We start from the raw sequence: 24,161 nt of genomic DNA, 5'->3' as shown, positions 1-24,161 counted from the left end.
TCAGTCACTCGTCCAGTCTGTCCATATCAGAGCTGCATGTAGCTGAAGAGCATGGGAACCGAGAACAGAACATTGAAGCCTACGGTCCCGTAGACGATGTATCGGTAAGGCAGCTCCACTTCCATGTGCTGTCTGGCCTTCCTCACGTCCGTGCTGGGGACCCCCGCCACCCGGCACACCACCAGGATCGTCACCACCTTCATGATGGTCCGCGTCACCATCAGGAACACGACGCCGACGACCAGCTTCACCACGGCCGTTCCCACCAGGCCCAGGCCCAGCGCGGGAGCCGCGTACGGGAGCTGATCCAGGGGCGTGTCGGGCAGGAAGCCCAGGCGGTTGTTGACGTGAGACGCCAGGGCCACGCCGGCCCCGACGCCCAGGATCTGAGCGGTGTCTCCCCGGGACGTGCTCCAGGTGTCCAGGGTGAAGGAGAAGAGGCCCAGCAGGAGGTGGAAGGAGATGATGATGAGCGGCGCGTAGGCACAGGTGAGGTTGAAGTCGTCGATGAGCTCCAGGGCCGGCAGGACGCAGAGGAGGATCAGGCTGCTGTACAGGATGCCGGCCATCACGTCCTGGAGGAAGACGCAGAGCAAGACGACAGGACATTTAGGACAAATTCGGTTTAGGTATTTAGCCATCTTTGCAGAATGATATAGTACAGTACAGTATGTGTTCACAGTCTTCAATGGGACACTGCCGTCGCAAGGACTGCTGCTGTAACCTTTTAGTAGTATAGCATCTAGTTACGGTACCTCTAATTGTTAGACCTCTCTACCACATTTCTCAGACAATACATCAAACATATCATTTTCCAAATGTCTGTCTGTCTGAGTGTCTGTCTGAGTGAGTGTCTGTCACAGCGTTTCTCCTCAGTGGCTGGAGCAATTGATCTGAAATCGCATCACCATTAGCATATGAACACACCTGACATAACTGTGAAGCCCGTTTGTCACTTTCACAAATCATATGCTGTATATTAGCATTTTTATGGTGTATCTATATCTATTCTGCATCTAGCATGAGGCATATCTATTCTGCATCTAGCATGAGGCAACATGTTTAACCAGCTCTCTCTCTCTCTGTGTGTGTGTGTGTGTGTGTGTGTGTGTGTGTGTGTGTGTGTGTGTGTGTGTGTGTGTGTGTGTGTGTGTGTGTGTGTGTGTGCGTGCGTGCGTGCGTGCGTGTGTGCAGCAGGTGGGCGGGGGGGGGGGCCCTGTCACAGATGTTGTCCAAAAATCATGCAGATCGGTACACAGTATCTCTATAGCCATTAAACAAAACGGGTATTTCTTACATTGATGCTCCTACATATTATCATGCAAGCACCAGTTAAAGTTACTTTTCATCCCTCATATACTGTGTGCACAGTGCACATCCCATAACCCACACACTGCACATCATTTCGCAGCTCATATCTTTGAACGGGTAAGGGCTAGTTAGTATAACTTTAGAGTATTGCAGGACACCTACTTCAGAACTCGCATATAAAGACATAACATTTAATTATTTCTCTCTCTCACCCTCTCACTCACTCCCACACACACTGACACTTAGGTTCAACCAAGTGACATTTTCAGTTGGGCACAAAGATCTTCATTGGTTCATTTCATTTCCTGGTGACGATTAAGTTCAACAAGAAGTTCACCATGGTCGTCAGGAAACAGGAAAGCCTTAACTGGCAGTGAACTCTGGACTGACAATGGCATGAGACTAGGGGTCATTCGCAGGCATTAATAATACAATGAAAAATGAGACGTACTTCCCAGTAGTCCACTGGATATAGATTTGTGTTTGGGTGTGTATGTTTGAGAGAGGTTTTAGCTTATCATAACATTTACCCAACAATAGCGCAAAGAAACCCTAACAGCTAACCCTCTGATGGTCTCTTAAAACGTTTTAGTCCAGCTGACTATCTTCACTTTCCAGTATTTTCCTCATGTTTGTAGCCTTATGAGCTCATTGGTCCTCAAAAGCATGCACACACGCACTTTCCCTCCAGTGGTGGAGTCCTGTGTTGGCATGCTGTTGAACTGGGAACACATGTTCTGACCACAGCAGTCCAACACATGTTGTATAAGGACACATTTGACTCTCTGTGGAGAACGTAAAGATGATGTGATGATGACTAAAATAGAATCACTTTAGTACTTTATCCAAAACCCGACGTTTATATAACCGTCTGATTCTGAACAGACCAATTTTGGACATACTGTAGCTGAACATTTTCAGACATTTTCAAAAATAGTAGATCTACCAGCTAACAATGTGTTGCAATGAACTCGGCCATTTATTTATTTATTGTAGATTTCAACTGTAAGAATGAATGTTCCTGTCTTTTTTTTACTGAAATAGCATTGCTACTTCCATATAACATATCCATATTCAGTCAAAAAGGCAATGTACTGAGTAGGGCTGATGACTAATTTTAAATCATGACTCATTCTAGCCTGTTCAAAATGATGGATGACATGACTCCTTAATCAATTTAAAATTAGAGCTTAGGCCACATTAAAGCAAGTGGGTTAATGAGTTTAACTTTGTACAGTTGAATGCCCATACTGTACATTAGAGGACGTGGCAGACTTTGTAAGAGCTACTGATCATTTGTATTAACAGATTTAACTCACAAATGCAAGTGAATATGGAGGTTAAAGAGTAAGACAAACACCTTCTGTTTGTCACAGAGGTATGGAATCTTGGAGTTCATTTCTGTATGTACTGGATTCATTGGTAATTTGTTATCAAGTCAACAGTATATTCGGTGTTGGGAAAATATTGCTTTAACACAGTGTGCTCATTCACATCCTGTCAGTAAAATGCTGGCCAACAACTGGTTAACACAAAAAGTACAGTTGCAGGCTATGTAATTGCTTTCTTTATGTTGTTACAGAAAACTATGGCAACCCTGAGGTAGGGCGGAAGGCACTAGGCAGTGAATCAAGACAGTCATGGGAAAGTTTATGATCACAAACAGTTGCAACTAGATAGGCATGCAACAATGTAGCCTCAAAGCCAATAGATGTAGCCCATGATCTACAGTCACAGCAAGTTGTGATGCAACACCTTGTGAGCTTGTACATGTACATGTAGATCTGCTATTTTCTTATGGGGGTCCCTGGCTCAGATCTTTTCAAATGGTGGTCCGTGGCCAAATACTTATCAATGTTTGAGAACCACTGACTTTGACTCTCACTCTAAGGAGGCTTTGGCTCTATTAACTCTTATACTGCCAGATGTTTTATTTATTTATTGGGTCTTTTGCCAGCAAAAAGCGGCTTACCTTTGCGACGTTATAGTAGATAGATAGACATTTATTTATTTATTTATTTATTTATTATTATTTATTTATTTTTGATTGTGCAACATGCACTTTGGCAGACCAGGCAGCAGAGGGCAGCGTCATGCAAGAATTAATGTGAATTTGGCCGTTATGGGTTGCCATCCATTGAGACCAGTCACTCGCCACAGAGCCACAGGGCCAGAGAAATCAACACGGAAGAGAATTGGTCTCCGTTGATGTTAACGCATAAGGGATTTTTAAGACCATCACTGCGGGCGATGTGATTACAGTACACGGCGGCGCGACCCCTCATCAGCTTACGGACATCAACAAGGTAAAAGAACGAGCGGCCGTATTGGCGCGGCGCAACACAGAGAATTGGGGCGAACGGGAATGTCCATAGCGGTATAAGAGTTAAGTAACAAACTAAGCTGTGACAGCGAGACGGTAAATGCCGGCTAACTGAAACATCGATACCGGCATCCCACGCTTTGGGAATGGATGCCTCTGGAGTTCATTAAGTCCCCGACCCGTGTTTGGTCCCTGCTGGTCCAAAGGTGGCCACCTGAGTCAACTACAAGATAGGTAATAGGAAACATGTCAGAAGGTTCAGGTTGGCACTATTTATCACTTTATTGCTGCCCTGGGATGATTAGGACTAGGACACATGGTGGATTGAAACAGCATGTGTATACTGTAGATACATGCCGTTTCAATGGTTATCTACTCCACTGAGCCAAGGAGAGAGAGTTGTGAAACAGTGAACAACTAGAAAGCGGACAAGCTGGCATTGCAGGGTCCTGAGGGCATACTGTACTGTATGTGCCATTTGGTAATGCAATGAGAACATGAAGGATAGAATTATTAGCATAGGTGTAGTGTTACCCACCCCCTTAAGCTACATAGGGAAAGACTAGAACACCCGATGCAGACAGTGTCAGGTTCTGCTGTAAAAGACCACTAGAAGAAGAACCCACCTCAACTCTGGACCATTTGAACAGTGGAGGAAAAAGTACTCAGATGTACAGTGCATCTCAAATGGTTAACAACTTAATAAGATCAGATAACAAAACAATTAGATAGAATGATTGCAGATGAACTTCACAGGACACAGACCCTGACAGACCAAATTTAGACCAGAGGCAGATTCTAATAAACGCCTTCTAAATCCTGACGGTGACCTACGTTTTATGAAAAACTTGAAATATTTATTCAAACATTTAAAAAGAATTATGTTGCTATATTCTGCACATCATTCTGAAGTATGGCAATGTTTATCAAATAAAACATTAACATTAACGATTTAGCTGACCTCATTATCCAAAGTGACTTAGCTATATGATAAGATTACATCTCAAAGTCTAAACGTGATACGGTGTCAAGAGTAAATAGCGCACGACTCACGAGTTATAGTCTTGGTGAACTGAATGGCATATGAGCAGGTCATATTGACCTTGGCAGTCATGTCATAATTGAACTGAGAGTGGTTTGGATATTACTGATAATAATACAACATGGTTAATGTGCAGCTGCTATGCCAGCTATGGGGTAAAACACTGTTGAAACTTACTGTCCACTGGGTCTAGATCTACAGTGACAGAGGATATGCATGGCTCACAGAAAGGGACAACAAAGAAGGCTAAAGAATAAACTCCAACAAACAGAAACGTGTTTGTGTTGTTTCTACTAAGCAGCTAAACATAAAAGGCCCAAGTGGAAGGAATGCCTTGGCCCATTCTTTAATGACTGTTGCAGATATAGTTAGTGAGTAGTAATATACGTTATAATATAATTAATATAAGTTAGTAATTAAGTTAGTTAGTAAATTAATATCAATTTGCTTGCATTTAATTTGGTCCCACACAACACCACCACCTCGGTGGGGTTTGCCACCTCCAAGTATGATGTTCTGTAAAAGCGAATGGCAACCGTGTGCATAAGGTCAGTTAAAGATGTACAATTTATTAATATTTTGTTAAATGGCATTCTAACAATAGAGTGTTTGTTCAGAAACAGGGATCTCCCTGTCCCCAGGTTATACCAATTTCATCAAATTGTGTACAATCATGAGAGGGAACTCATACAGCATACAGGATAAGATAACAAGGGAACTGGAACCACTAAAATAAAAATTGAAGCTGCCTAATTAATCATCAATCAGCATCAGTTCTCTTTCCTGATTGGTTGAAATTGCTAAGCCACCTGAAAATGATTTTCCTGTTTACTAAAGAGTTGGAGAGAAAGGGAGAGTGCCGTTTCTGAATAAACACAACTGTTTATCTTTCAAAACAATATCGCCTTTACACCTTTAAGAACCAAGTCAATCAAGAATGGCCAGTAAGCCTTCACGTTAAGTCCAAAGATAAGAATCTCTGAAAAATAATTATGAGTTTTTTTCATGTCAGCGTCAATATCAATACCAGGGTAGGGAAAAGCCTTGTGTCCCAAAACACTTCCTGTAGAACAACAATGGAGGAAGTAGTTTGATTAGCCCTGATGGCTTCCAGAACACATTATGAGACTGGCAGGCATGGTAGCACCTCCCCGAACACAACACAATCTGATATGACATGATTATCAACCTTACACATACCCATGTATTCACACAACACACACACACACCACACCACACCACACCACACACACACACACACACACACACACACACACACACACACACACACACACACACACACACACACACACACACACACACACACACACACACACACACACACACACACACACACACACACACACACACACACACAAATCAATATGAAATGCTCCCCATTAAGAGCTCCTTCAACTCCTCCTTTACTCACTGTAAAACAAACTATGTACTCCTCTTCTAGCTATTGAAATGTCATGCACATTTTCCAGTGCATAGGCTACTGCAGGCCTGGTTGACAAGATTTTAAATATTCTGGCCCCTAAAATGATCGAGTATTTTATGTGGGAAAATCTGTGGTATTCCATTCAAGTCAATGGAAGAGCAGTGCTGCTTGCCAGACCTAGAGAGTGGTGGGGGTGGAAATTCACAAAGGAACAATTGTTCAACCTTGATTATCTCCACATCTACAGTATTCTTTTTAATCTATTTAATTTGTTTTCAATATTTGGCAAGGTCCGAGCATAGTTACGTTGAAGTCTGTTTCAATCAACCGTGCCACTGCCCTATACCTCCTTTTCTTTCTTCCTTAGCAGAAAAGTCTCTCTGAACAGTAAAAAAAAATGCAGATAATGTGAACACAGTACCTAAAAGAAAACGGTTGGACCCCAGCCTGCTGAGCTATCAGAAAACACCACACTTTTCTACTCAAAACTTTTCATTGTTCTCTTTTCCCTAGTGTAGTCTTTTTGAAGTGACTTGCAATGAGGCAGCGGAAGAAATGCCTCTTTGTACAGTGTTGTTGAAATTTCTTGAAGTTTTTACTGAACAGGTGCTCGGTCTAATTGTTTTCTTAGATTGCCTTCTATTTCTTTCATCAATACGATGTATTGATGTTGTTGTACTGATGTATTACCTTGCTTATTGTAAGTCGCTCTGGATCAAAATGCTCTAAATTATAAATTTAAGCATGGGTAAATTGTGTGTGTACATCTTCTATAACGGGGGGGTCTTGGTTTGTCTTATTCTTTTTAATAGTTTTTTGGGCTTTTATGCCTTTATTCGAAAGGACAGAGATGGGAAGTGACACGCGGCAAAGGTCGTCCGGATCGGGAATCGAACCGGCAACGCCGTCAGGCATCAATGCCTATGTAGCAATGCCTTATGTGGTAAGCGCCTGGACCAGTAGGCCAGCGTGCGCCCCGGCCTTGGTTTATCTTACCCGTCACGTTTTACATGTCTTTGAAGTTAAGATAAGTAGACCACTCTCCAATAGCCTGGTTTCAGTATCTGAATTTGAGTAAAGTCCGGGTCTGTCTGTACACCGCAAACATTTCTGTAGCAACATCTTTTAATAGTAACACCACTGCAGAAGTCTCTTTTGTAAGAGCATGATGAATTAACGCTGCAGTCTTGCTCAGTGCCAAAGAAGTTCTACTTGGAAAAAGCTTTGCTCGCTTGTTCAGTGGTCACGTTTTAAAGCCCAACAATTTTGTCGGCCTAGCACAGATACAGTACGTATATCGGTATTCGGTACTAGCGTGGTCTGTTTGACAGATACTTGAGTTAAAAGACACTGTCTATGTCTGGTCAGGTCCTGACCTCTCTGGGATATAAAAAAATACATCTGTTTAATAGAATAATATGCTGTGGAACTGCCTTCTAAATGTGTCTGAGCCGACAGCCAGGTCTGGTCAACACGGTGTAATGTTTACATTACGTGTCCCATATTGCGTCACTCGCTCTGGAACCTAGGGCTACCTATCAATTAACCACTGTGACATGATACAGCCGTTACCAGGACAACTGTTGCCTCTGCGACAGACGGCCAAAGCAGAGCAAGCTGCCGAGACTGACATCTTTCACCATAGTGTTGATCTCGTTGAATAGAACTCTGGCGAAAAATGTTCGTCGACTACCGTTTTTCATTGACAAAAACGAAAAGAAATTAAAAAAGAAAATAAATAAAAACTAAGCTATGATGACTAAATCTGGAAGTTGAAGCAGTACAGTCTAAGAACAAAGGTCCGACTGTACAACGCTAACATAAAATCAGTGCTGATGTATGGCTCGGAATGCTGGCGACTGATCAATGCATTCCACAAGGGATGCCTCCGTAAAATCTGCTGCATCTTCTGGCCTGAGAGAATCTCAAATAGAGAGCTGCACAGGATGACCAGTGTTGCTCCAGTGTTGTGTCAGAAATCAAACGCCACTGTCTACGATGGTTGGGACATGTGCTCCAAATGGCCCAGGATCGAATCCTAAAGGTTGCACTGAGATGGACCCCAGCAGGGAAAAGGAGTCAAGGTCGACCCAAAACCACCTGGTCGGCGAACCGTGACAGCTGAGCTTAAAGAGGAGAACCACCCATTTTCAATATTGAACTACAGTACAGTATTTAGTATATCATTGAGTTGTTATGTGGAAATAAGAAAAAGTCCCCCCCTTCTGTGTTGCCTAAAAACTGGAGGATTGATTTTGGGGTTTGTATTTTAAAGTACACCATGATGACATCATCACGGTGTACTTTGCATAGTTCAATATTGAAAATGGGTGGTTCTCCCCTTTAACTCATCCAGTGCCCGGAATCTCCACTAGAGGGCGCCCAGTGGCCAGAGAATCCACCATAGACATACGCTGTATATGCACAAGCCATGCGCAGCCATGACGCACCTGAACACTTTCCTTTGTGTCATGAACAGGAACAGGATGAAGTTAGCTTGAAGTTAGCTATTGGCTACCACTCATTTTAGAAGCCCAATTTTCGGCGATTTAGCCGTGATTAAACCTTGCGCCCCTCATAGAAAGGCATAGAACAGAGAAAATGAGCTCCAAAGATCCTGGATTGCATTGGAGTGGACGGCAAATATCGGCGGCGCAACGTTCTCGCGGGCCGATGTAAACAAATCGCGGCCGGCAGCCGGCTCGAAAATTTAGCCCGGTGCTTCGGTAAGGCCTCTGGGTGTTTAAATAATTTTATATAAAAAGCCGAACTAGTTCGGGATCCACACCCCGGACGATAAAAAGGCCGAAATAAAGCCGAACTAGTTCGGGATCGGCGCAAAAAGAGTTAAGGAGATGAACCTTACGAAGCCATTAAGGCTTGCCAAAATATATTTTAGTCAACTACAATCTTATGCTAGACTAAAACAAATACATTTCAGATGACCAAAATATGTCTAAACTAAATGGGATTTTATTCAAAAGACTATGACAAAAACTAAATCAAAATTTCCTGTCAAAATCAACACTAATTCACCAGAGAGTGACACGTCTCCGTTAACCATGTAAACCCTAAATCTTTCATTGACCAGGGTCCCCCAGGGCTCTTTCTATTTGGTCAGATTGGTCCCCTTCTTTTTCCCCCTCTACACAAAATCTCTTCGCCTACTTTAGCTGAATGCTCACCTAATATATGACATGGCCAGAAGGGTTCATCATCTAGTTTGAGATGAAAATGTGACACAGACACTAGGGATGGGACGATAATCGTTATTATCGTTTATCGTGATATAAAAAAAAACACTCACGATAATCGCATTGTGGAGATTTAAATTTATCGTGAAATTATCCTCCATCATACACTGGGATCAAATCATGTTTTTATTTGCTGAGCTGCATATCCGTATACCATTTAAACCTGTAATTGGTAAAAGTAACAGACCTGGAAATAGCTTAATAATTGCTTTGAGACACGTTGTGAGCTTGTAGATCTGCTATTTTTTGGCAAATGTTCCGCCACCAGGATAATGGATGTTAGGGATATTTTGATTATCGCGATAATATCGTAAATCGCAATTACTTGTGTGTGTGTGTGTGTGTGTGTGTGTGTGTGTGGTCTCACCAGTATGGAGTGCATGCCCATGTAAATGCGGCTGGCACAGACCAGCAGACACCAGCACAGAGCCAGGCAGACACCCAGTGAGAACGGGTACTGTAAAGAAAACAAAGAAAGAAACGGTGTAACATTATTAAGACAGAAAAACTGATCCGAAATAGACTGAATCAAAGGGCAAAATAAAATGTAATGACGTCATGCACATGTCGCTTAAAACCTACTCTACAGGAGTTCACAATGGTCTATTGATATGCATAGAGGCTCGTCCCTTTGTTAAATCACCCTGTTGTGACACTGAGGTATTTGTAAGCGTTGTCAAGGTGTGAACTTGGGGGTTGTTTTACATCGATGCATGTCTGTGCGCGTGAGAGGCGTGTACACACGTGACCGGACCAATGCAACACTGATTACATTCACCCACACATTCAAAGACCGATGGCGGAGGCAACCAACCAACCATGCAAGGTAGCATCCTGCTTGTCGGAAGCAGTTAGGGGTTATGGGCCCCAGCTTGCCTTACCCCTTACCACTCAACTTTTTAGGCACCTTCCACTAAGCAACCACTCTACCTCCTGAACAACTGCAGTACAGTATGTAGAGAAGAACAGCTTTGCCTGGGCTGGCAGTCGATAACGGGCTCAGATGACATGGTTATCTGCTAATGTGTACTGTAATGCATGGCCTCATAAATATTATAACAATTAAGTTATTTCCCTATCCGATGTATTGTACTTAGCCTGTGGTAGAGTGAGAGAGGGGACAGAGATGGGAAGAAGGCGGGAGAGAATGAGTATGCGTGTGAGAGAGGAATAATAGCGGAAGAAATATGAGATAAAAAAGACATTCAGAGAGAGAGAGAGAGAGAGAGAGAGAGAGAGAGAGAGAGAGACAGAGAGAGAGAGGGGGGGGGGAGAAAAAAAGAGAGATAAGAGGGAGATAAGAATGCTGCTGAGGTTTGCACACCAACTAAAAGCCTTTTGTTCTCTTCATTGTGGCTCTTGTTTGGAGATGGCTCAAATTTCCTCTCTCTCACAGCACAGAATGTCACTGCAACCCCAAAATCACCCAACACACACCCTCGCATCGGCTACCTGTCTCACACATGCATACGAACTTCCTATGAACGAACGCACCCACTCGCAACCACACACACACACACACACACACACACACACACACACACACACACACACACACACACACACACACACACACACACACACACACACACACACACACACACACACACACACACACACACACACACACACACACACACACACACACACACACACACACACACCATTTCCCAGCCTCCATCCCTCTCATCAGATTGCTCTCAGACCTTCTAGGGGGGAAATTACATCACTGCATGAGTTTAATGGAGTCAGGAGTAATGCTAACATAACACTGATAAGGCTGGTCTATGGATCCAGCTCATTCATCAACATTAAGCAGCTGACTAAGAGTATTTTTTCAAAGATATCACTTTGAGGCATTTCTGCAGTATTTCAACAGTGCTGATGCGAGAGGGAGAGTGATGGTGTGACGCAGGTCCTGAGAGGGAGAGCGTACCATCCAGGACACCACAAACATGTACAGTAGCCAGTGTAAACTAAAACTGGTTGGTGAATGGTGCCGTTTCCATGTTATTTTGTGGGAATTCACTGTGTTTCAACAGGACAAAGGCAGGATAGTGAAGTCATTGGGGCGACATGTAACGCAGGCCCTCAGTTCTGCTAGAACCAAGGAGGATGCTGCAAAAATACAATTCTTCTAATTCCATTAAGGTGAGGAATAAGCCTGAAAATGTAGCATTTTTTTCCCTTCTGTTTACATTAAGTCCCATGTATAAATCCCAAGATCCAGCTCAGTAAATCTGTGTGGTGGAACAACACACTAACACTTCTCGACCAGTACAACTGAAAATCCCTTGAGCAAGGCACACAACCACTACAGTAAAGCTTGCTAGTGACCAGCGGCAGAAGGCGTTATGGTTGTGCTGGTGTATGCACAAAAAGCACTGAAACCCCACCAATTGTAAAAGCCTACTGTACTTTAGTTATATTGGACGATATATCCAGGTGAAAGTGTGCGTATTTATTCAGAGAGCAGTGCTGTGCAATGTAAATGAGAATATGATATAGTATGCCCAACGGATTAGCACCAGTCACACTTCAAATACAGAGTGTAAATGAACATTACAGCGGCACATAGTTGATCAAAGACCCAAGCCAAAAGAAAATTAACATGCAGCGTAGCAGACTCCTTCTTGTCAGCCGTCCGAGAGGGCTATGATGGCTTTCATCATGAAAACTGCACTGTCTGGTTTTGGAAAAGCAAGAGGTAAGCACATTTTAGATTACACTTGAGGCGTTTAGCGGATGCTCAGCTGGAATAAATTAGCACAAGTCATAAAGTGAGCTCCGGTACCTACAGGCTACATCAAACATTAAAAGTAACCAAAGACATGAGTTCAGAGCCTTAGCGCTGGAACACAGTGCAATTTTTAATTTTTTTATGATGCCTACAGCCTACACCAGGGCTTCTCGAGGTGGGTGCAGTGCCGTGGCACCCTAGGGTGCCAGAATACTTTGATAATATTTGGAATTTATCAATGTCACTTAGGTTTAACCACTTAGACCCTCTATACTTAGTAAAACATACAAACTAAACTGTACTTGGTGCGTTCTTTTTCACTTTTCAGCCAGTCTGTTAACCAACAATAGCAGATCTACAAGTAGTTTTCCACCCTGAATAAAGCCTTTTGCAGTGCACACAGGCGCGTTTATCTGCACGGATAAAACGGACAATTTCATTTTTTTTAAAGAAAACAATGATTCTCTACGACCTCATGCACACCGGATCCGAATTAGCCGTGCGACGAGTGGCTGCCGCCGTGCGTTTTTTTCTCGATCGAACCCAGTTCGATTTGTGCGTCTTGTCGCATGCGGTAAAAAACTCATCACTCCTTTTATGACTCCTTTTTGGATCCGCAGTGCCGATTCCGCACAGCCTTGCACACCAAATCCAATGCGTTTTATTCATGCCGCAAACGAAAAAAACGCAACTGTCCTGTGTGCAAAGGGCTTAAGAATGCTGGGGTTTAAGTGGTTAAAAAAGTTATTTTCAGTCAGTATGTCACAAGTTTTCCTCGTAACATACTGTATCTTTGGGGGAAAGAATTACATATTTACGTGCCGCTAATATGACATTCAGGGGGGCCTTGGATGAAAAGGTTATTTACAGAGGGGTGACCTGAGCCTAAAATGTTTGAGAACCACTGGCCTACACTGTCACAATCTGCTATGGTCAGGCTACCAGGCAAGCAAGTTCCCACATCGGGCAGACTGGCAACATCGCCACCGCCAAAGCCGCACCCCTTCTCAGGGGAATGCCCTCCAATGTAAGCCTATGCTATTTGACCTAAATGATCTTATATAGTTTGACGGCACTAAGCATGAAATATTCTGAGCATTTCCATACTAAGCTGATACGTTTTCGATAAGTGCTTTTTAAGAACGAGTTTTGTGTAACTACAGCATATCTGCTGCTCCCACCTGCTGACGTCAAGTCAGATTACATCCACATGACAAGCACACCACGACAGATAGATTAATCAATATCTATCTTCCATCAATCTGCAGGTACGAGACCTATAGGAACTGGCACCAAACTAGCACTGTGATTTGCTACCCAACCCATAGCCAATAGACACATTGGGTGACACTGCTATAAGGCCCCTTTTCCACCTGGGTTGACCCGGTTCAGTTATTTTTCTCACGCCTATTATTGAACCAGATCAGAGTGTTTCCACTGAAAATGAATTGGTTCAGAACCCTAAAAGTTGGTTTGGAACTGGAACCAAAATATTTTCAGGAACCAAAGTTCTTCTGGTGGAAAAGGAGCCTTAAGAGTCAAACCTCCCTGTTAGAACTCTCTACAGATGAACACAAATCCGCCGAGCCCAACAGACACATACAATGGATGATAACATCTACAGTAAGTGAAACAAATGTATAAATGAGGCCATTCTAAGTGGAACTGGGACACAAAGAGCTATGGTGTGTGTGTGTGTGTGTGTGTGTGTGTGTGTGTGTGTGTGTGTGTGTGTGTGTGTGTGTGTGTGGTTGTTTAACTACAAAGCCCAGATCTCTTTCACACGCATACACATAATCAGCCACCGTACAAGGTCAGCAACATGTGGGAAAAATTAATCTGTGTGTGTTGTGGGTGGTGGTGGTGGTGGTAACTGAGAATACCGTTAGTGAAGAACGCTGTCCCAACAGTGTCCTCTCTGCTCTGTGTAAACACACACACAGCATGTCTGTCAGTAGTAGCGGGGCCCCACAGCAATGTTTGCCTCACGCCCACGGCCACAGCTCTCCCACTGTGGTGCACGGCCGTCGGCAGTTTCATGGAGATGCTGTGTGTTTGTGTGTGACCACTGGTCATTGGCTGGTCACTTTGGGCATTGCTCTGTTATCTTGTGGTGGATTATGTTGGAACTGTTACCCCCACGACCCAAAGCCGGATAAGCGGTTGAAGATGGATGGATGGATATATAAACAAACAAATACACACACACATACACACTCGGAGATACACAGATACACACAGAGGGGGGATAATTGAACATACTGTAACATACCAGAAATAATTTGTTAAGACAGGCCTTAAGGGAAAGGGTGCAAGGCTAGACTTAAACTCACTACCTGGTATGCACAGTAAAATCCAGTTTTAACTTTTTGATTGCCACGCCCGAGTTGCCCGAGTTGCCCGAGTTAAGCCCTTTGCACACAGGCGCGTTTAACCGCACGGATAAAACGGACAATATAATTTTTTGAAAAGAAAACAATGATTCTCTATGACCTCATGCACACCGGCTCCGAATTAGCCGTGCGACGAGTGGCTGCCGCCGTGCGTTTTTTTTCTCGATCGAACCCAGTTCGATTTGTGCGTCTTGTCGCATGCGGTAAAAAACTCATCACTCCTTTTATGACTCCTTTTTGGATCCGCAGTGCCGATTCCGCACAGCCTTGCACACCAAATTCAATGCGCTTTATTCATGCCGCAAACGAAAAAAAACGCAACTGTCCTGTGTGCAAAGGGCTTTATTCCCAATGTCTGCACTTGCCACTGCCAGAGTTGCCCGAGTTGGCAGCCATTTTTCAAAAATCAAACCTTGGTTCGAAGTGGAGCGGTGAATCTGAGCAGCTATACCCTGTGTGTGTGTGTGTGTGTGTGTGTCTAGTCTGCACAATAGTGCCCTAGAAGCGCTATGTGTTCTAGATCTGTTTTTGATTCTGTGTTTTAGATCTGTTTTTGATTCTACGTGTTCTAGATCTATGTATTTGATTCTATATGTTATAGATCTATGTTTTTGATTCTATGTGTTCTAGATCTATGTTTTTGATTCTATGTGTTCTAGATCTATGTTTTTGATTCTGGGTTCTAGATCTATGTTTTTGATTCTATGTGTTCTAGATCTATGTTTTTGATTCTGTGTTCTAGATCTATGTTTTTGATTCTATATGTTATAGATCTATGTTTTTGATTCTATGTGTTCTAGATCTGTTTTTGATTCTGTGTTCTAGATCTATGTTTTTGATTCTATGTGTTCTAGATCTATGTTTTTGATTCTATGTGTTCTAGATCTATGTTTTTGATTCTGTGTTCTAGATCTATGTTTTTGATTCTATGTGTTCTAGATCTATGTTTTTGATTCTATGTGTTCTAGATCTATGTTTTTGATTCTGTGTTCTAGATCTATGTTTTTGATTCTATGTGTTCTAGATCTATGTTTTTGATTCTAGGTGTTCTAGATCTATGTTTTTGATTCTATGTGTTCTATATCTATGTTTTTGATTCTGTGTTCTAGCTCTATGTTTTTACATTCTGTGTGTTCTAGATCTGTGTGTGTGTGTGTGTGTGTGTGTGTGTGTGTGTGTGTGTGTGTGTGTGTGTGTGTGTGTGTGTGTGTTTGTTTGTGCCTGCACAACAGCGCCCCTCCTTTAAATTGTGTGGCCACTCAAGGTATTGCCAGGCTACGGACATAGCCAGCCAGCCAGCCACAGACATACCTGTCTATTGGGAGCGCTTTCAAAAAAATGTTTAACCCCCATACCAACCCCATCTTTCAAACATGGCAGCCATGTTTGTTTACAAATGAAGAAAACATAATGGCTGCTATCTCATGAATGCCCGAATGGATTTCCAAGCGGATTTTTTTGTTTGAAAGCTGTGGTGCATGATGGGCATGGGCGTGCATGATCCGTGCACTATGAATTACATGGAAGTCTATGGAGAGTCTGGTGGCAGCCTGGAACTTCAAAGAGATTTAAGGTGGCAACCATTGTGTAAAGAGAGTGCTCCAGACAGCCACTGGACAAATACGATAAACCTTTAGAGATCCCACAAGGGAAATATAGCCGTCATGGGTCCACTTGAGACCATCCGACCGGCGACCAACACACGATTTTACTGCTCCGTGTTGTGCACATCCGTCACCCATTGCATTACAAGGACACCCGCTATTTTCCATGTGTTCTTAAACACATGCCTGTCACTGTCTGAACACTACCACAAAGCAAAACTGGAATAGGGGGCTGGTTAGGAGCGCAATATGCTGGCTGCAGATCTCAATCAAGCTTGGAGGAAGAACAGTATATAGCAGCTTTGTCCTCTCTCCTCCAGAGAGGAAGTCTTACACAAAGTGTGTTTACCATAATGTGCTCTGTTCTGTTCAGAACAAAATAACAAAGAGCCCCACCAAGTGTATATGGAGTTGAAGCCCCCGGCTATAGCTAGCTCATTATGTCATATTTCTATAGGGTGTTTACTGTTTATCTGGAGAAGCTGAGGGCCAGGCCTGCTCTCTCTTTTCTCCTCTTCTCATCTTTTCTTCCTCACTCCTATTTGTCATTTCTCCCTTGCTGCACCTTTTCTTAGTCTTTTCTCTGCCATCCCTATAGGGAGTTTATCTTGGACACTTGAGCCGCTCGACGAGAGATGCTCTCTCTCACTCTTATGCCACACGTCACTCTCATCTCAGATTTGTTCTTTAATTCTCTTCAATCTCCATACACCCCTCACTCCAGTCATTCAAGGAGCCACCCTGCTTCCCTCAATAATAATAATAACTAGAAATACTCTTCCTACGAAACAGTGTGGGCTTGCTCGTAAAAAAATAATAAAAAAATAACTAAAACAAAAACTCTTAATCAAATAAATTGTTGTTTTTCCTTCATTTCTTATGTTTATTTTTTTTTTTAAATAACATCGTATGTAACACCATGTATAGGCACAAAGATCTACCCTTTGGCTCATTGGCACCTCAATTGCAAGTGTGGTTGCCAACGTGACTATATTCCGCAGCGTGCTAACTGCCATGTGAAGCTCAACCAATACTCCAGCTAACACCACTCCCAGATGTTTTTCCGCCATTTTCCAATTGCACCTTATTGGCTAAAGGCCCTGCCTTTGTACTGTCGGGCAGAACTTGATAAATAAATAAATAATGAAGATAACATAGTGTTCTCGCCTTTCAGGCGAGCCCACAATAATAAATACAATTTGAACTAGAAGCAGTGCTCTTCCGAGCACAGGTCTCCACCAGGTCACACAAATTGCCCTGTTATAGCGCCACCATGAGGCTGATTTGAGAAATTTGAAGTGGCATTTCTTCCTCTACCTAGTGGAAACGTGCACGCTCAATTTCACCAAGATTGCACGCTGTGTTCATGATTTGAGGCATTTTTGGAGCGGTGAAAGCGCTCCCAATAGACAGGTATGTCGGTGGGTGGGTGGCTGGCTATGTCTGTAGCCTGGCAATACCTTGAGTGGCCACACACAACACACAAGTTAAAGGAGGGGCGCTGGTGTGCAGGCACACACACACACAGCTTCTATGGCACTATTGTGCAGACTAGACACACACACACACACACACACACACACACACACACGGTATAGCTGCTCAGATTCACCGCTCCACTTCGAACCGAGGTTTGATTTTTTTTCAAAACAGAGCAATCCTGCAAACTTTGGAAGCCAATTGTAGCCAATCAGGATGGAATATGGAAAATCGGACGTATCCATGATGATCACATGACTGTAGAGATCCTGTCTACCGATTTGTATGATTTTTGGACAAAATCTGTAGGAGTAGTGTACAGAAATGTGTTTTGCAAACATCAACCTCATGGTGGCGCTAGAACAGGGCCATTTGAAAATGTGGGGCAGAGGTTCTGAATTGGCATCCAGGGAGTGTGTGTGCTCAGTTTGGCAGCGATCGGAGATTAGCTGTACACAAACTCGGAGGACGGACGGACGGACGGACGGACAGGGGCGAAAACATACTCTCCCCCTGCCTTCGGCTGGTGGAGACAATAATAAAGAATTGTTTGAAGGTGCTGAGTGCAAGTTTTTCTGAAAAATATTATGTTGCTATTTACTGTACATAGCAACGTCTAAAATTACACAGAAGCTTTCCCTGATTGAAAGATATGACAACGTAATGAACGTATTGGTCTAAATGGTTTAAGTTATAAACGGTAAAGATCTATCTGTGCCAGTGTCTCTCACTCTCCGGCACCTTCTCTCCTCCCCTCATCCTTTCCACACCTCCCTTCCACTAATGTACCACTAACTCTTTCATATTTCTTTCCTTCCTTCCTTACATATCCTCTCACCCTCTTCCCTAACGTGGTTCACTTTACCTCTTATTCCTTCCTTCCATTTTCTCTGTCCAGTGCACCTTCTTTTCATCTCCCCTTACCATCTCTGCCCTAATTCATTAAGTTTTATCCTCTCTCCTCGCTTTGATATCTTCTTATACTTCCGCCACCCTACCCTCTTTTCTCCTTATCAATGTCTTCTGTATAATCATTCTTGGCCAGTTAAATTTAATGTCCTCTCCACTTCCTCTCTCCATCTACTTTAAAAGTAATCTCTACTTCCTCTCTGCTTTATCTAAATCACCTACTCGTCATCTCTTGCCTTCACTTCTCCTCTCCAACTCTCCTCAACCTCCTACAGATCGATCTAAAAAGAATTAGAATATTGCAGCAGTTGCCATAGCATCCCAAATCATCACTGACTGTGGAAACTTCACACTGGACTTCAAGCAATTCTGAAGATCTGCAGAAGGTTGACATTTCTGTATTATTAATCCTTGTTTTGAGTGGTCTCGTAATATATTGTAACATTTTGAGATATGGATGCGCATAGGCAATGTATCTGTCACTTTTACACATTACATTTTCGTCCAACCCTCCACTTCACTAGATTTCCTCCCTTCTTCTCCATTCCACTCCTCTTTACTATGTTTGCACCTTTCTTTCAATGACGCCCAGCCCCATTTCCTTGTCTTTTCTTCTGCCTCTCTTAATCTCTCCTGTTCCCCCATTATCCACTCCTCTTCTCTTCTTGTCAGTATCCCCTAGGGAGAGAAATGTGTCTCCAGAATAGATACTGTTCCAGAGAGTTGGTGTGGGCTGTGGGCCAGGACTGGGTGACGAGGTAGGAGGCCTGGGTGAGGTGACTGAGGAACTGGGAGGGATTAGGATGCAGAAGAGGGTGATGTAATAGTGGGAGAACAAGAAAGGTGGGAGTGGAGAGAGAGAGAGAGAGAGAGAGAGAGAGAGAGAGAGAGAGAGAGAGAGGATGACAGCAAAGAGGTACAGGAGGTGGGAAGGAGGAGTTGGAAGGAGGGAGAGAAAGAGAAGGGGAGGAGGGAGGGACGTGTTAAGAGAAGTGTTGATTACTGTATCTGACAGCAGCCAAACTAAATGTTATTGCCTGCTCAGACGAGTCAGCCAAGTCCAAATCCAAGCATGGAACCCTAGAAGACTGCAAGCTACAGCAAGCAGGGGGTGACCCGAGTGACACACCCTGTTTTATGTATGATGGTCTAAGAAAGGTTGGGTTTATTCACACACGGGTTCGTGTAAATAAATCCGTACTGCTGGAATTGAGAGAGGAGCTGTTACCACACTTTGGTTCGGATAGGCCATAACCTGTATGAGGCAGGGTGACAAGTAGATGAATGCCACTGCTGGCCACTGACTTGTGTCAAGGAGCGACAGGAGGGTGGGGGAGAGCGAGAGAGAGAGAGCAAGAGAGTCACACTCACAAAAGTGGCCTTAATAAGAAAACTAAATGATAGAAGCACAGAACAAGGGAAATAAAGGAGAGAGACAGAATGAGAGAAAGAGTGAGGGAGAATGTGTAGAGGAGTCACTCAGTTTAGCAGTGTTATCTTGTGCTCTGGGATTTGGTTGCTCTCTTATCACATATTCTGGCCGTGGACTGATACAGTATGTGGTCAGAGGGAGACAGATAGCATGTGTTAAATCATTCTCACTTCTGCACTCCTCAAGCAATTTAAAGTGCATTCTCTTAGCCACAGCACAGTTAGCCCAAAATGCAAGACAAAAAGGGTGTCTATATGTATGTTCCTATGTTTACATTTTCTAGACTAGTTTTTTAGTCTCATTTAATATTTCCTATACTGTTGCCTTGCCTTTGCACTTTAGTAGAGATCCACATTAGGAAATAACTTAAGTGTTTCAATATACTTTATGCATTCTCCTTTGTATGAGATGTACTTTTTTGTTACATGAAATGGAAAATGTACTAGTTACTGCATCTTGTCTGGTTTTGATCAAATCCCAGTGTAAACAAGAGGCATCTAAAGTAGCTTAAATTCTTCCAAACACTAATTGTTATGGTCTAGAAAATATGTCAATATCACTGTTCAGTCACTGTGCCATGTAACCAGTGCCTTTCTCATTCATTGCTGTTAATGCAGTCGATCCAACAATGACTTCTGGTGACATCATAGATCAAAGTCTATGTTTCGGACTTGGCCAACAGACTTATGCATGTACACAGACATAAACTGCTGCAGCAACATCAAAGGAGTTGGCTCAAAAGTACTGTTTCTGTATAACACCTGCAAAGCCAATATTAGTATATGAACCAGTCATTATACACTATATTACAATACTGAATAACTTTAGTAACTGACAGTTACGCAACTACTATAGTATCATTTCCCTACTCAAAGCAGTGATGCAAGTAACAAGAAAAAGCTTGTGAAACAAATGTCACCATTAAATCATCAAGGACGATGATTCACGAAAGAGGAAGTATCCCCCTGCCCCAAGAGATCATTAACCACAGAGGACCAAAGGGTCAAAAGTCAAGGTCACAATCAAATTCAAGAATGGATGGGTAAACTTTCATGAAACTTGGTGGAAACCAGCAGGCTGTTTGAGTTTTGATGATAAGATGTTTGTGCAAGCAGGGTTTGCACCCTAGGTGCATGTGTTTAACTGGACTATGTTGTCTCTCAGACTGCCTGCCTGGTACACTCCCTTCTCTGCGCCGCCAAGGAAAACGTTTGCTTTGTTCCACCTTTTAGACAGATGACAAAACAGACATGGCTCAAATCAGAAGGTATTTCATCTGCTGTAATTAAGGTTCCAGTTGAGCCGGCACTATCATTACACGCACAGACACTTTCATTGAATGCGGTCCAGCATTCAACACCATTGTGCTCTCCAAGGTCGTCATCAAGCTCAGAGCTTGTGGACTCAACACTGCCCTGTGCAACTGGATCCTGGACTCCCTGACAGATCAGACACCCGGGTGAGGTGGTGTGGATTGGCACCAGCCCCAAGGATCTAGCCTCCTCCTGCACTCACTTTGTGCACAGCTTAAACTCCATCATGCTGTTTGTGGACAACACCATCGCCAGATTCGCCATTGGCCTGAATACAGAAAATGATGAGAAGGCCTCCACTCGGCTTCATCTCAAATTGTTTTGGATGTACCCTATTACCACTATTTCAAATGCCAACGCTGTAATATATATTTTATAGATGCAATTGGTATTTGTACTTTTGTTGTTGTTTACCTGTATTGAGACCTTTAGAGCTGCTTATTGTATGTTTTATTGTCACACTGTTGATAAGGCTTTAAATATAAGACTATCACTTATACCCAAACAGGCTAAAATCATTATTATCCACCGGTCCTTGCAAGTTGAATCAAGTCTACCTGTCTGTCATTGTGTGACAAAACTAAGACCTGCGTCAGCTGACATATGCCGGAGCAGAGAAAACGGAACAGAAAAAAGGGAAAGGGGGAAAACTTGGGACTCAGCCTTGACCTGGCAGAAGAGTGCAACATGGGTGGCACTGGCCACACTGCAAAAACATGCCCCAACATTTCTGACACTGCCAAAACTGCAATATTGTATAGCAGCGTGTGGTAAGGTGAAATTTGATTTCTGAATCACTGGTGTGCTGGGAAAAGTATGAAATAGGAATTGAAACTCAAACATGAGTAAGACACATCAGGACTCATGTACTAATCTTCTTTTGGCTATTATTTCACAACTTTTCACAGCTCTGTTACGGATTATTTGGGATTTTTAGATCAAGACTCCTGCACATTAGAATTATTTTTTTACGGATTCAGTTGTTACTTGTTTCAATGGTTAAATACAAATTTATCTCAACAGAATGTATCAACTGGTATTGACCAGTAGCCTAAGCATAAGTTGCTTATAATGTCAATATAGTAATGTGTATGTACTTTTGTGAGTTGCAAGACTGATCATGAGCTAATGGGACAATGTTCTGAGTAAACAAGCTAATGGAAATGGCAAGGAATACAGGTTCCGGATTACAGGGCACTGAGGTGCCATGTTCTTCTGAAAAAGAAAAATGGTGCCTGGAGTTCTCAGGTGCACAGTATTCTGGTTACAATGGCAAGCAGTGAATTGAAACTTCCCCCAAGGCACTTCCCTGTTTCCTTCCCTGCTTCCTCTCAGAAAAAAAGGAGGAAGCTGTTCACTTCCCTATTTCGCCAACTGGAAGTATCAAAACACCATCTGTCAACTGAGTCCGAAGTAATTTCAAAGGAACACATTTTCAGCTATCCCCCAAAGCCATCATCATACACACCTCCTAAACAATGTGATATTGCCATGATTCTCCTGTCATATTGCACTTCTAGATTATATATTTAAGATACATGATTACATGCACACGGTTATCCTCCTGTTGTAATCTTGTCATTCTTGTTTACCTTTTGTGCATCTTATCTTATAGCCTATGTAGTATGGTACATTATAACACACAACTTGAAATGTTTGCTTGTGTTGCAACACAAGCAAACATTTTAGTTGACAGTTTGCACTACGTGGTATAACGATGGACAACAAAATAGATTTTAACCGCTAAGTTAAGTAAAGTTAAGAGTGTTTACCTCCCAACGACCATAAGTCAGGAAGAAGAGGGAGAAGGGGATGGCGGTGCCCGACATGGCGTGGGTGGAGGGCATGCTGTACTCCGAGTTGTAGAACATCTCCACCTTGACCACGGGCGGGGAGGCTGGCCGCTGCCAGCCCAGGATGTCCTTGGTGCACTGGCCCAGGTACATGACCCACACCCACACCATGATCAGCCTTCGGCTCACGAAGGGGTCCACGTTCCACATGACGAACGGGAAGAAGGAGATGTAGAACATCTCGTTGCCCAGCTCGGTTCCGAGGGTGAACAGGTAGTAGAGGAACTTGTTCTCCACCAGGAACTCCTGGCCGGCGTCGCCCGTCAGAGAGTTCTTGCGGAGGGGTTTGACTTTGCTCGGTTTGCCGCTGGTCCGAACCCCATCGACGGCACGTCTTCCCCCCGGTGGCTTTGCGCCGCCGATGGATCCGCGGGTCTCCGGCGCGGAGGTGGTGCCCGTTGCCCCGTTCTGAGGGAGAGCCTCATCTCCCTCGGCTGTGTTCTTCTTCAGTCCATCGCTTACAGACGTCGTGGAGGCAACGGTCCTCTGTCGAACCTCTGCTGTTGTTGGTGGTGTTGTTTTTGCATCCTCGCTGCCTCCCTCATCACTTTCCCCGGCGGCGAGGTGGCTGCTGCAGGCTGCCCCGTTGTTGTGCGCGTGAGTCCGGTCTCCGTCTCCGCTGCTCCCCGTTGTTGTTGGCGACCTCGCGAACGTCCCGCGTACACCGCAGACGTGCTGGAAGCGGGCGACGAGGTGCGGGTCCCGCAGGCGGTGGAACAACTCCCCAATCATGCTTGTTGTTTTTTCCATACTTTTCGGTTCACTCGTGCCGCGCGGCGATAACAAGCAACGCGAGCCACTATTTGTGCACCAGAACGGTCCGAATACACGCTATGAACAGCCAGCTATTATAGCAGTCTGCTAACGTTAGCTAGCTAACCAGTGCATCATGGCAGAGTATTGTTGTTCCCAATTTATTTGAACAGCGCTCCTTTAAAGGTGTTGCTCACTGTACCGCCGTACACCAGCTGTCTTTTATGATAAAGAAGAATATATATTTTTCTGGTTAAATATGAACGTATAAAAGCGCAAAGGCTGCTCTGTTGAGGCGTGCAGCAGAGCAG

The 24,161-nt window shown here is 43.6% G+C and overlaps 1 protein-coding gene across 1 annotated transcript; it reads right to left on the bottom strand.

Annotated features, from left to right (window-relative positions):
- Positions 1 to 5: 5 nt before the first annotated feature.
- LOC308305247 (sphingosine-1-phosphate phosphatase 1-like) lies at positions 6 to 24,054 on the bottom strand. Its single transcript, XM_080750008.1, has 3 exons — positions 23,017 to 24,054; positions 9,742 to 9,831; positions 6 to 575 (listed from the first exon to the last, which is right to left on the bottom strand). The coding sequence occupies exons 1-3, from the start codon at positions 23,845 to 23,847 to the stop codon at positions 27 to 29; spliced, it is 1,470 nt and encodes a 489-aa protein (XP_080606134.1). The 5' UTR covers positions 23,848 to 24,054; the 3' UTR covers positions 6 to 26.
- Between the last annotated feature and the right edge of the window lie 107 nt (positions 24,055 to 24,161).

This window comes from Nannobrachium achirus, assembly GCF_963921795.1.
Source record: "Nannobrachium achirus genome assembly, chromosome: 20".
In the NCBI taxonomy this organism is placed as follows: domain Eukaryota; kingdom Metazoa; phylum Chordata; class Actinopteri; order Myctophiformes; family Myctophidae; genus Nannobrachium; species Nannobrachium achirus.
The sequence above is the reverse complement of the archived record's forward strand: the minus strand, read 5'-3'. Positions and strand labels throughout refer to the sequence as shown.

Excerpts from the sequence above, each read along its gene's own strand:
- LOC308305247 (XM_080750008.1), bottom strand. The coding sequence starts at position 23,847 with ATGGAAAAAACAACAAGCATGATTGGGGAGTTGTTCCACCGCCTGCGG. Across the intron at positions 9,832-23,016 it reads TGACTTATGGTCGTTGGGAG|TACCCGTTCTCACTGGGTGT; the intron begins GTAAACACTCTT and ends TTTTCTTTACAG. Across the intron at positions 576-9,741 it reads TGGGCATGCACTCCATACTG|GACGTGATGGCCGGCATCCT; the intron begins GTGAGACCACAC and ends GTCTTCCTCCAG.